This window comes from Dendrobates tinctorius, unplaced genomic scaffold (assembly GCF_039654945.1).
Source record: "Dendrobates tinctorius isolate UK_male_01 unplaced genomic scaffold, ASM3965494v1 ptg000086l, whole genome shotgun sequence".
NCBI lineage: Eukaryota > Metazoa > Chordata > Amphibia > Anura > Dendrobatidae > Dendrobates > Dendrobates tinctorius.
In genome coordinates, this window is record NW_027361754.1 from 27,595,689 (window position 1) to 27,608,665 (window position 12,977).

Genomic DNA, 12,977 nt, shown 5'->3' on the forward strand with positions numbered 1-12,977 from the left:
GAAAGGAAGTAAGGTGATAGCAGACAGCGAACAAAAGGATCAGGCATTCTAATCCAACATGCATGATCCTTTTCTTCCCCATTATCATCTGTCTTAGAAGAGTTTGGAGGCTCTTATGTATATGAAAAGCCAACTTTTTACATAAGGGGCACCTTAAAAACTAACGGTCACTTTCTATAAATATATATCGAGTGTTACCTAATGTAAGTGCCACTGTTCTCCTGATTCCTGCGCCATTTTTATTTTGTTCCTGCACCACTGCATTCCTGAGATATGACCTCCTCTTCCCAGCATATTGATCTGGAGTTATTAGCCGAGGGGGTGTAATTCTGAAAAGACACGCCTGGAGAATTGTTGGGGACAAGGTCCACTTGGATAACAGGACTAGATTAATAGAAAGGGAAAAAGGGGCCATATCTCAGGATCGGAGAGGCGTAGTAATAAAAGAAAAACATCACCGGATTCAGGAGAACAGTGGGATTTACATCAGGTAAAAAAAAATTACATATGTAGGCAAGCGACAAGTTTAAATGTAGGATATTTTGAGAGAGCCAAAGCAACTTATGGGATTGGAAAAGGAACTAACTGTAATATGGTGGCTCTAAATGCTGCACATTTTTTTAAGGGGTTACCCGGCATGGTGGCACCTCTCACTTCATCAGTGAGTGAAAAGCGCTGACGACCTTTTGTCCCCACCATACCAGGCAGGTATTGTGCACCTATCCTATTAATTAGGAGCAGCCGTCAAAGCAGCAGATTTTCTTTCCCCCAAATACGTAGGAGGCGCAGGACTTCTCTTTTAGGGTACGGATCCAGAAAAGTTTCCCAAAGGCATAAATGTCCGACAACAGATGTGACCAGTTCCAGCATACATATATCTCCCTGTGTTTGCAGTATATCTATAGGCTTTAGTATGAGGTTTTGCTCATCATGTTTTTGACTTTTCCACAGGTGTAAGATAAATTCTGATCATGAGACTCCTGGTTTCATCATTGTTCCTCTTGTTTCTCGCAGGTATGACAAACTGTGGTTTGAAATGCAGCCTTAATATAATTATCCTCTTTCTGGCCCCATAGCTTGGACCGAAGATAGTTATGGGTAGCTATATCCAAAAATATACAAAAATAGGAATATGTCAAATTCCTCAGTATCATTATAGGGGTCTTCTGGTTCATTTATGGTACATCTGCCCCCAAGTTACACATATAATGCATCCACCCCCGATTTATACTGTACCAGTTACATATATAGTACATCCGCCCCCACAGGTACATATGTGATGCGTCCCCCCTGAGTTACGCATATGTTATGTCGGCCCCCAAATTACACATGATACATCCACCCGCGAGTAACATATATGATAGGTCTGCCCCAAGTTACACATATGATACATATGGTAAGTCCGCCTCTGAGATACACATATGGTATGTCCACCCTCAAGTTACACATATGATACATCCACCCACGAGTACCACATAGAGTAAGTCCGCCCCCAAGTTACACATATGATTCATCCACCCCCAATTTATACTTATAGTACACCCACCCTCAAATTACATACAGTATATGGTACGTCTGAGTTACACATATGATATGTCCGGCCCCTAGTTACAGATGTGGTATGTCCGCCCCTGAGTTACACATATGATACATCCAACCCTTAGATACACATATAGTACATCCGTGCCTAAGATGCACATATGGTGCTTCCACCTCTGAGACACACATATGGTACGTCCACCTCCGAGATACACATATGGTACATCCACCCTCAAGTTACACATATGATACATCTAACACTGAGTAACACATATGTTAACTCCACCCCAAGTTACACATATGATACATCCACCCACGAGTAACACATATGATAGGTCTGTCCCTAAGTTACACATATGATACATCCGCCCCCGATTTACACTTATGGTACACCCACCCTCAAATTACTCATATAGTACGCCCACCCCCAAGTTACACATATGGTATGTCTGCCTTGAGTTATGCATATAATACATATGCCCCACAGTTACACATATGGTACATCCTCCCCTGAGTTACACATATGATGTGTCCACCCCTGAGTTACATACATTATATGGTACATCCTCCCTTGAGTTACACATATGGTACGTCCGTCCCTGAGTTACAGATAAGTACGTCCGTCCCCGAGTTAAGTATATGGTACGTCCGTCCCTGAGTTACACATATGGTACATCCGTCCCTGAGTTACACATATGGTACGTTCGTCCCCGAGTTAAACATATGGTATGTCTGCCACTTAGTTACACATATGGTACCTCCACCCCTGAGTTACACATACAGTTGTGGTCAAAAGTATTTACACCCCTGCAATTTTGCCAGATATTACTCAGTTTCTTCCTGAAAATGATTGCAAACACAAATTCTTTGGTATTATTATCTTCATTTAATTTGTCTTAAATGAAAAAACACAAAAGAGAATGAAGCAAAAAGCAAAACATTGATCATTTCACACAAAACTTCAAAAATGGGCCAGACAAAAGTATTGGCACCCTCAGCCTAATACTTGGTTGCACAACCTTTAACCAAAATAACTGCGACCAACCGCTTCCGGTAACCATCAATGAGTTTCTTACAATGCTCTGCTGGAATTTTAGACCATTCTTCTTTGGCAAACTGCTCCAGGTCCCTGATATTAGAAGGGTGCCTTCTCCAAACTGCCATTTTTAGATCTCTCCACAGGTGTTCTATGGGATTCTGGTCTGGACTCATTGCTGGCCACCTTAGAAGTCTCCAGTGCTTTCTCTCAAACCATTTTCTAGTGCTTTTTGAAGTGTGTTTTGGGTCACTGCTGGAAGACCCATGACCTCTGAGGGAGACCCAGCTTTCTCACACTGGGCCCTACATTATGCTGCAAAATTTGTTGGTAGTCTTCAGACTTCATATGCCATGCACACGGTCAAGCAGTCCAGTGCCAGAGGCAGCAAAGCAACCCCAAAACATCAGGGAACCTCCACCATGTTTGACTGTAGGGACCGTGTTTTTTTCTTTGAATGCCTCTTTTTTCTCCTGTAAACTCTATGTTGATGCCTTTGCCCAAAAAGCTCTACTTTTGCCTCATCTGACCAGAGAACATTCTTCCAAAACGTTTTAGGCTTTTTCAGGTAAGTTTTGGCAAACTCCAACCTGGCTTTTTTTATGTCTCGGGGTAAGAAGTGGGGTCTTCCTGGGTCTCCTACCATACAGTCCCTTTTCATTCAGACGCCGACGGATAGTATGGGTTGACACTGTTGTACCCTCGGACTGCAGGGCAGCTTGAACTTGTTTGGATGTTAGTCAAGGTTCTTTATCCAACATCTGCACAATCTTGCGTTGAAATATCTTGTCAATTTTTCTTTTCCGTCCACATCTAGGGAGGTTAGCCACAGTGCCATGGGCTTTAACCTTCTTGATGACACTGCGCACGGTAGACACAGGAACATTCAGGTCTTTGGAGATGGACTTGTAGCCGTGAGATTGCTCATGCTTCCTCACAATTTGGTTTCTCATGTCCTCAGACAGTTCTTTGGTCTTCTTTCTTTTCTCCATGCTCAATGTGGTACACACAAGGACACAGGACAGAGGTTGAGTCAACTTTAATCCATGTCAGCTGGCTGCAAGTGTGCTTTAGTTATTGCCAACACCTGTTAGGTGCCACAGGTAAGTTAGAGGTGCTGTTAATTACACAAATTAGAGAAGCATCACATGATTTTTCGAGCAGTGCCAATACTTTTGTCCACCCTCTTTTTTATGTTTGGTGTGGAATTATATCCAATGTGGCTTTAGGACAATTCTTTTTGTGTTTTTTCATTTAAGACAAATTAAATGAAGATAATAATACCAAAGAATTTGTGTTTGCAATCATTTTCAGGAAGAAACTGAGTATTATCTGACAAAATTGCAGGGGTGTCAATACTTTTGGCCACAACTGTATGATATGTCTGTCCCTGAGTTACACATATGATACATTCAACCCTTAGACACACATTTAGTACGTCCACCCCGGAGATACACATATGGTACGTCCGCCTCTGAGCTACACATATGTTACGTCCACCCTCAAGTTAGACATATGATACATCCACCCCCGAATAACACATATGGTAAGTCTGCCCCCAAGTTACACATATGATACATTCACCCACGAGTAACACATATTATAGGTCCTCCCCCAAGTTACACATATGATGCATCCACCCCCCCATTTACACTTATGGTACACCCACCTCAATTTATACATATGATACATCCGTCCCGATTTACACTGTACTTATGGTATATCCACGCCCGAGTAACACATATGGTACATCTACCCCCGAGTTACACATATGGTACATCCACCCCAGAGTCACACATATGGTACGTCTGCCCCCTAGTTACACATATGGTACGTCCACCCCTGAGTTACAGATATGTTACATCCGCCCCTGAGTTACACATAGGTACATCCGTCCCTGAGTTACACATATGATACGTCCGCCCCTGAGTTACACATATGGTACGTCCACCCCTGAGTTACAGATATGTTACATCCGCCCCTGAGTTACACATAGGTACATCCGTCCCTGAGTTACACATATGATACGTCCGCCCCTGAGTTACACATATGGTACGTCCACCCCTGAGTTACAGATATGTTACATCTGCCCCTGAGTTACACATAGGTACATCCGTCCCTGAGTTACACATATGATACGTCTGCCACTGAGTTACACATACAGTATGGTACATCTGCATCCGAGTTACACATATGGTACGTCCACCCCTGAGTTACACATATGGTATGTCTGAATTCAAATTTCACATATGGTATGTCTTCCCCTCAATTATACATATGTTACATCCACCTGCGGATTACAGATATGGTACGTCCGCCCCCAAGTTACACAAATAATACGTCCACCCTTAAGTTACATGTATGCTCTGCTTTGGTTGCACTTCTTCTAGGAACTTATGGTGCTGCCATTGGCAAAGAGAATGAAGAAAAACCTCCAAAACTTACATTAAGGGAAGCTGTGAAAAATCTGTTGCATGATGCATTGGTGTTTGGTGTGGAACTGGTATCCACCTGGGATTCCTCAGAGGATGACAGAATGTAAGATGATTATATAAACATTTTTTTACTATTATATTATTTATAGTGTTATTATTATTTATTATTATTATTTATTTATAGAATTAATAATATATTATATTGTTTATAGCACTATTAATTCTCACAACACTTTACATCACTGTCCCTATTGGGGCTTACAATCTAGATTCCCTATCAGTATCTCTTTGGAGTGTGGGAGGAAATGTTGTGCAAATGTTGTTCTTGGTGGGATTTGAACCAGGGCCCCAACACTTAACCACTGAGCCACCGTGCTACCCAATTTTCAGGATTGATTTGCATCTTTTTGCAGCATTTATGTGATCCATCAGCCCAAACAGAGGAAGCATTAATATATTAGCCTACACATGTGGAAATAAAGTATGGTGTGGCATGTTGTGCTACTTATTTTTTAAGAAATGTATAATTTTTACTAGCACTTTGTACTCTAAGGCTGTGTTCACACACAGCATTTTTATAGCGGTTTTTACTGCGGTTTTCACTATAAAACCGCTAAAAATAAGCTTCCCAGTCATTTCTATGCATTTTGCACTTTTTGTGCACATTGATGCGTTTTTTACAGCGAAAAAACCACATCGCAGTAAAAAACGCAGCATGCTCATTAATTTTGTGGATTTTTCCGTTTTGGCTTCTTCCATGCGGTTTGAAACCGCTGCGGAAAAAAACGCATCAAAAACGCATCAAAACCGCGCAAAAACCGCCGCGGAAAAATAGGTGCAGTTTCTGGGAAGGGATTCAGGTTTTTGAGCAGAAATTTTCTGCAACGTGTGCACTTAGCCTAAGGGATCACAGTATAGACCCTACCTTTCCTAATCTCCTGGAAGACTCCTGAAAAGGAGAGTTCTCCTGAACTTAAGGAAAAGTCAGCAAATAGCCCGGGTCCCAATGAAACTTGCAGGAATGGAGCAAGTTTTCAAGAACCCCAAAATTTTGGGGAGACAGTAAACCCAGCAAAGGGAGATGGGGGTGGAAAATAGGAGAGGGATGGATATGGATGGGACATGGTTAAGTCAAAATGCTATCTGCAAAATGCCAATCGTGTAAAATTGGCAAGCGGTTAACTCATGAGGACTTTTTCTTTGCTAGATTTCCAAAACTTGACATGGATAAAACCGAATTCATCATCTTTCCACCATCTCATTCAACTGCCCCAATTGGCCTATCCATCAAATCAATGGCTTGACTCTGTTCTGTCCTTGAAATCTGGGATCCAAGGCCTTTCGCATTCCTGCCCACTCCAACTAAAAACTATCTCCTGAATCCGCAGATTCTTCAACTATGAATCTACAAAAAGACTAGTGCATGCCCTCATCATCTCCCGCCTCGACTGCTGCAACCTCAAGCTCTGTGTACTCCCTTCTGTCAATCCCTACACTGGCTCCCCAGTGCCTAGAGACGCCTTTTCAGAACCCTAAGTTTGACATATAAAGAGATCCAAAACCTGTCTCCTCCATACATCTTTGCCCTCGTCTCCTGGTACTTACCTGCATGCAACCTCCGATCGTCACAAGATCTCTTTCTCTACTTCCCTTTTATCTCCATTTCCCACAATCACATACTAGATTTCTTGATACATGAACGATCTGTAGGAAGATCAATCTTGTGCAGCCTATATAGGTCCATCAGGGTCTTCTGCACCGTTATCTTGATAGTATCAAGCCATTAAGTTGCTGGTCTTCCATCTTCGCCTTGTTTCATCTATTTTTCTGACCATGATGTCCTTATACAATATTTGAACATACTGTATATACTCGTGTATAAGCCGAGATTTTCAGCACTTTTTTTGTGCTGAAAACGACCCCATCAGATTAAACATGAGTCACTGTCCCAGGGGGTCGGAGGGGAAGGGGGAGCGGGAGCAGCAGGAGGCGGCGGCTGACACATCATATTCACCCACTCCTACGCGATCGCTGCAAGTCCTCCCTGCATCTCTCTGTTGTCCCAGTGAGGCAGCTTCTTTCTGTGTTCAGCAGTCACGTGGTACCAATCATTAAAGTAATGAATATGCACGCGTCTCCACTTCCATAGGCGTGGAGCGCATATTCATTACTTTAATGAGCGGTACCACTTGACCACTGAACACAGGAAGAAGTTGCCTTGCTGGGACAACAGAGAGATGCAGGAAGGACTTGCAGCGACCGCGCCAGGAGTGAGTGAGTATGATGGGGGGGAGCCGAGCCATGCATACAACAGGGGGAGGACGGAGGAGCCATGCATACAACATGGGGAGGATGGAGGAGCCATGCATACAACAAGGGAAGGACGGGGGAGCCATGCATACAACAGGGGGAGGACGGAGGAGCCATGCATACAACAGGGGGAGGACGGAGGAGCCATGCATACAACAGGGGGAGGACGGAGGAGCCATGAATACAACAGGGGGAGCCACACATACCAGGACAGGGATGAGGGGACATTGCATACCCGGCTTATACTTGAGTCAATAAGCTTACCCAGTTTTCCGTGGCAAAATTAGGTGCCTCGGTTTATACTCGGGTCGGTTTATACGGCATTCGGACTTTCCCCCATCCAGGTCCTAAACTTATGAACCAGAACCAGTCTATCTTCATTGGACCAGCCACATCCATGTATTATGTGGTCAGCTATTCATATGCTATAGATTGTCTACAATGGTCACTGGCCAAACGTGGCTTCTGGAGATACCAAATTCATAATTTTGAAAATATTGAGAGTCTAAGCGTTTGCACACCCAGCCATCCAGAGATTTGGGCTCTGCAGTCCAGTCTCAAATGAAGCATGTGCAACCTTCTCTCCATTTATTGTCTATGGGACAGTCGGAGATAGCCAAGCAAAGCGCTTGTCTACTCCTCGCGGTCCCATTGACAATGAATGGAGATGAAGTGAAGCATGTTCACCATCTCTACTGTAAAGCACAATTTCCTGGATTTAGAGAACCAATCTTGGGATCATTGGGGGCTTCAGCAGTCGAACTCACAGCAATCAGTAAGTCATCCCTAGCCCCTATCCAATGGACATGGCATAATTTGTCTTTTTGGGAATAACCTTTACAATAATGTATTTTTCTCCCTTTCTCTCACAGGGCTGTATTGGGCAAACGAATTGAAACAATAAAGAAAAGTTATTTTAACTTAGCTTATAGCAGTTCTATGCACATGGTAGAAATTGTTAAGGAGGTGTACAAGGAATTCAATGAGACGTACCCAGTCTACAATAATAAAGTAGCTCCTCTTTTGGGAGCTTTTGCCGTCCATGCTGTTAGCGAAGTACGTCAACTTGTAGAGGAAATCAAGCCTACTTTTGAGAAGTTTGAGGAGCAGTTGAAAGTACATCAGAATACCTTCTGGGAAGTTGTACTCCCTGTCATAAAGAAAAAAACCAAACCGATGATCGACGCTCTAAACTCCAGTCTGAAGCCCTATATCGAAGAAGTCCGCAATGAGGTAGCGAATGCAAAGGGCACAGACGAAGTTGAAGCACCATCCGATCAGGACCCTATGATCCGTACCATGGAAGAGCATTATCATACTGCAGAGCGCATACAAAAAGTCTTCTTGTTTGACAAGGACGAGTGGAAGAAGTTTTTATCTCAACTGGAGCTCTTCAACACCAACTCCTAAAGATACAGCCACCTTTCAAAGCCATGTAGAGAGTCGCCATAGTCGTAATTGATAATAGTAGCGAGGCTGTAATAAGTATTCTCATGTTAAATCTGTAATAAAAATCATTTTACTAAATACGTTGTGTTCTGAATTTTACATGTCAGGCAAGAATCATCAGACTTCATGAGTCTGGCAAAAGTCTTCTCCAGTGCTCACTGTGCCTCTGTCTTCTGGATCCAGTGGGATATGCCAGGATTTTGAGAAGCGCTCCCGATCTCTGGTGCATCTGTGACAGAGATACAGACATCTGTGTGTATGACAGAGATACAGTTGATTACAATGATGGAGCAGGTATCACTCAGCTCGCTTCTCCACCATTAAGCTTGTAGGCTCTGTGCCATTTTTTTTTATTTATAAATCACTGCACTTTTTTGAGCAGAGCAGGGAGGAGGAGCACCATGTTGTTTTGGAGGGGAGGGGGCACCCACTATACTGTGTAAGAGGGAGGGACATTGTGGAGCCATTATCTGATGTTAGGTGGAGGGGACACACTACAGTGTGAAGTGGCACCTTGGAGCATCATATTCTGTGGGGGGGGCACTGATGCAGCATTACACGGTGTTAGATGGGTGTCAACTTATGGAATCTCACTGTTTACGGTGCTTTGTAGTGGCATGATACTGTCTATGGAGAAAACTATAAGGTCATCGTTCAGTGTGAAGTAGCACTTGAGGCATCATATTGTGTACAGGGCTCTGTAGGGCCATCATACTGTATGGAGGAGCACTTGAGCCATCATCCTGCGTACAGGGCTTTGTAGGGGGCATTATACTATGTACGGGGCTCTGTAGGGGCATCATACTGTGTGCAGGGGTCTGTAGGGGGCATTATACTGTGTGGAGTAGCAGTTGGGGCATCATAATGTGTATGGGGCTCTGTAGGGGTATCATACTGTATGGAGGAGCACTTGGGGCATCACACTGTGTTCAGGGCTCTGTAGAGGCATCATACTGTATGGAGTAGCACTTGGGGCATCATACTGTGTACGGGGCTCTTTAGGGTCATCATACTGTATGGAAGAGCACTTGGGGCATCATACTGTGTATGAGGCTCTGTAGGGGCATCATACTGTATGGAAGAGCACTTGGGGCATCATACTGTGAGCAGGGCTCTGTAGGGGCATCATACTGTATGGAGTAGCACTTGGGAGATCATAATGTGTACAGGGCTCTGTAGGGGCATCATACTGTATGGAGGAGCACTTGGTGTATCACACTGTGTACAGGGCACTGTAGGGGCATCATACTGTGCAGAAGAGCATTATATTTAATGGGGAGATATCATACAATATGGAGGACATGAAAGATGCATTCTACTGCATGGGAACACAAATGAGCTTCACTCAGTGCAGTGCATATTGCTGTTTTCACAGACCCCCACGTGTATCGCCATGTCTAGCATGGCTTCATAAGCGGAAGTGAGTCCATTTTCCTCTGATAGCCTTAAATACACACATAGTTAATTAGAAACAAAGTATGAACCTTTGGTGGTCCGCAATGCTACAGCGTCTTACCGCATGTCATTTTTGCAGAGGACGGAGTATCAGCCCAGATCCCATCTGCAAAGCACGTGTGCTCTGGATCACAGAGATGGCTGGAGTAAGTGAGGGCAGAAGAAGTCTGGCCATGACCCATGCGTTAGTATAGCAGGCGGTGCACAGAACATGTGCGCGCCAGGCAAGTGTTCCAGCGGTTAAATTAACCTGCCTTACTTTGCCCTACATGATATTATCTTTAACTTTATGATCTTACATTCTAGCACCTGCAGGAGCATTTTTACACCCCTCCTAACCTTCTGCCTTACCTCTTATTTCTTTTCATGCACTTTTCTGAGGGAAGCTGAGATCATCTCTCTCCAGATCTTTGCTTTCATGCATATTACTATTTCTTTTGGCCATAAATGGGTCAGGTCTACCACTTATTAATACATGTCAGCATTATTGCTGCTATTACTGGTATCCTTTCCATGTGTTGGGTCATACAGACTCACCTTGCGTTATTGGTCTGACTACTTAATTATACAGGGTGGGCCATTTATATGGATACACCTAAATAAAGTCGGCCATTTTGGATATAATTTTATTTTTTTCAATGGGAAGAGGGTCATGTGACACATCAAACTTATTAAGAATTTCATAAGAAAAACAATGGTGTGCTTGTTTTTAACGTAACTTTAGGGTCAGTGCACACAGAGTTTTTTGGTGGTGCGGATTTTGTAGTAAAATCCGCAGATAAATCCGCAGGACTAAAGTCCTGCGGTTTATCTGCGAATTTGCCTGCGGTTTTGCCCTGCGGTTTCACACATAATGGATGAGGTGTGAAACTGCAGCGGTTCTGCACAAAAGAATTGACATGCTGCGGATTGTAAACCGCAGCAAATCCGAGCGGAAAAATCCGCAGCATGTGCACAGCGTTTTCCAGTTTACCATTGAAAACAATGGTACTGTACAACACACCTAAATCTTCTGTGGACCTGCAGGGCCAAAACCGCTGCGGATCCGCAGCAGAATCCGCACCGTGTGCACATACCCTTATTGTTTCATGAGTTATTAACAGGTTTATGACCACTTATAAAATGTGTTCAAATTGCTGCCCATTGTGTTGGATTGTCAATGCAACCCTCTTCTCCCACTCTTGACACACTGATAGCAAAACCGCAGAAGAAATGCTAGCACAGGCTTCCAGTATCCGTTGTTTCAGATGCTGCACATCTCATATCTTCATAGCATAGACAATTGCCTTCAGATGACCCCAAAGATAAAAGTCTAAGGGGGTCAGATCGGGAGACCTTGGTGGCCATTCAACTTGCCTACGACCAATCCACTTTCCAGGAATCTGTTCATGTAGGAATGCTCGGACCTGACACCCATAATTGATGAAGACCACATCAGAAAGATGATCAAAGGGCAATCTTAATCATGCATAAAACAATTTTATTAATACAAGATTAAAATCATATAACCAATTACTGGTACAAACAGAGCAGTGCAAAGTGTAAATCACTCAAAATACTCAACGACGCTTAGGTCCGGGGTAGCAGGCACCACAAGTGAAATGGGCATAACGGGCACTGCAATATATTCATTACATATAATTGCTATGACTTAGGGAAGCACTATATATTAATAATTACTAGGTGCTTTTGTGTAACCAAGTTAGTTGATATATCTCATACAGAGCTGTATTTAAGGAAAGCACATTGTTAAGGCACAATTATCTAAATAATCTATATATGCAAATTAATGTCCACATAACATAGTGCCTATACCCTGTGCCATATGCTCACACATGGTTAAACAGCCTAGCAGTGCCCAATAGGTCCCTCATACCAATGACTAACAAGATGTTCATAGCATTATGCATGGTCATTACCTAATGGCGTCAGCGCTATAAGGTGCCGTGGTCCCCAGGCCAGCGCGTCCTCCTCGACACGCGTTTCGACTCCTTTCTCAAGGGGCTTATCATACAACAGTGTCTCTCCATTATATATCTCCCGGTCGTAGCGTGCATAATCGCTCAGCCGGAAAAGACGCACCCCACCCGGAAGTGACGCTCTCTTTTGCTCGGCTACTAGCGACACCAGCGGGCGTCGGCGTCACAAGGTGGGTGGAGCTGGGACAGGCCTAGTCCACTGATTGACGCTGAGAACCGGCGGGCATGGCGGCAACCAAGCCGCATGCGCGTGCAAGATGGGAGCGCAGAGACACACATTACCATACGTACTATGAATAGACAATGCACACATATGTTAAAACACCCGTTCATATCGGGACCTGGAGTGGACCTAGTCACACATATAATATCACACAAAAACATGACAGATATGATATCAAAGTACTTAATCATCTATAAAGATAGGATAATTACTGTTCTAGATAAAACCAAATTACCATATCAAATAGCATATGACAAAGTATATTAATCTTGGCAATAAGCACAGATATTACAAAAATCATCACAAAAAATCATCACCAAAAAATATATACATACACATATTTTAATATCAGATATACATCCATAAATCTCATATCCTGAAGGATGTATACTGGAATTTCTTGATCATACCGCATTACTTCATCAGAATCAGTATGACATCCATGGCATCACCACCACCAGGTCACCGAAAGCAGGATGATAATAATAATCTAAGAACAACAGTAAAAATAAAATTAAAATTGAGATAATTGAGTGACACACACGTCCCCC

General features: G+C 43.3%; 1 protein-coding gene across 1 annotated transcript; it reads left to right on the top strand.

Moving 5' to 3' along the window:
* The first annotated feature begins 398 nt into the window (after nt 1-398).
* Nucleotides 399-8,847, top strand: LOC141097787 (uncharacterized). Its single transcript, XM_073585205.1, has 4 exons — nt 399-490; nt 952-1,014; nt 4,966-5,113; nt 8,193-8,847. Exons 2-4 carry the CDS (start codon nt 972-974, stop codon nt 8,728-8,730), a joined length of 729 nt encoding a protein of 242 aa, XP_073441306.1. The 5' UTR covers nt 399-490; nt 952-971; the 3' UTR covers nt 8,731-8,847.
* The last annotated feature ends 4,130 nt before the right edge of the window (nt 8,848-12,977 follow it).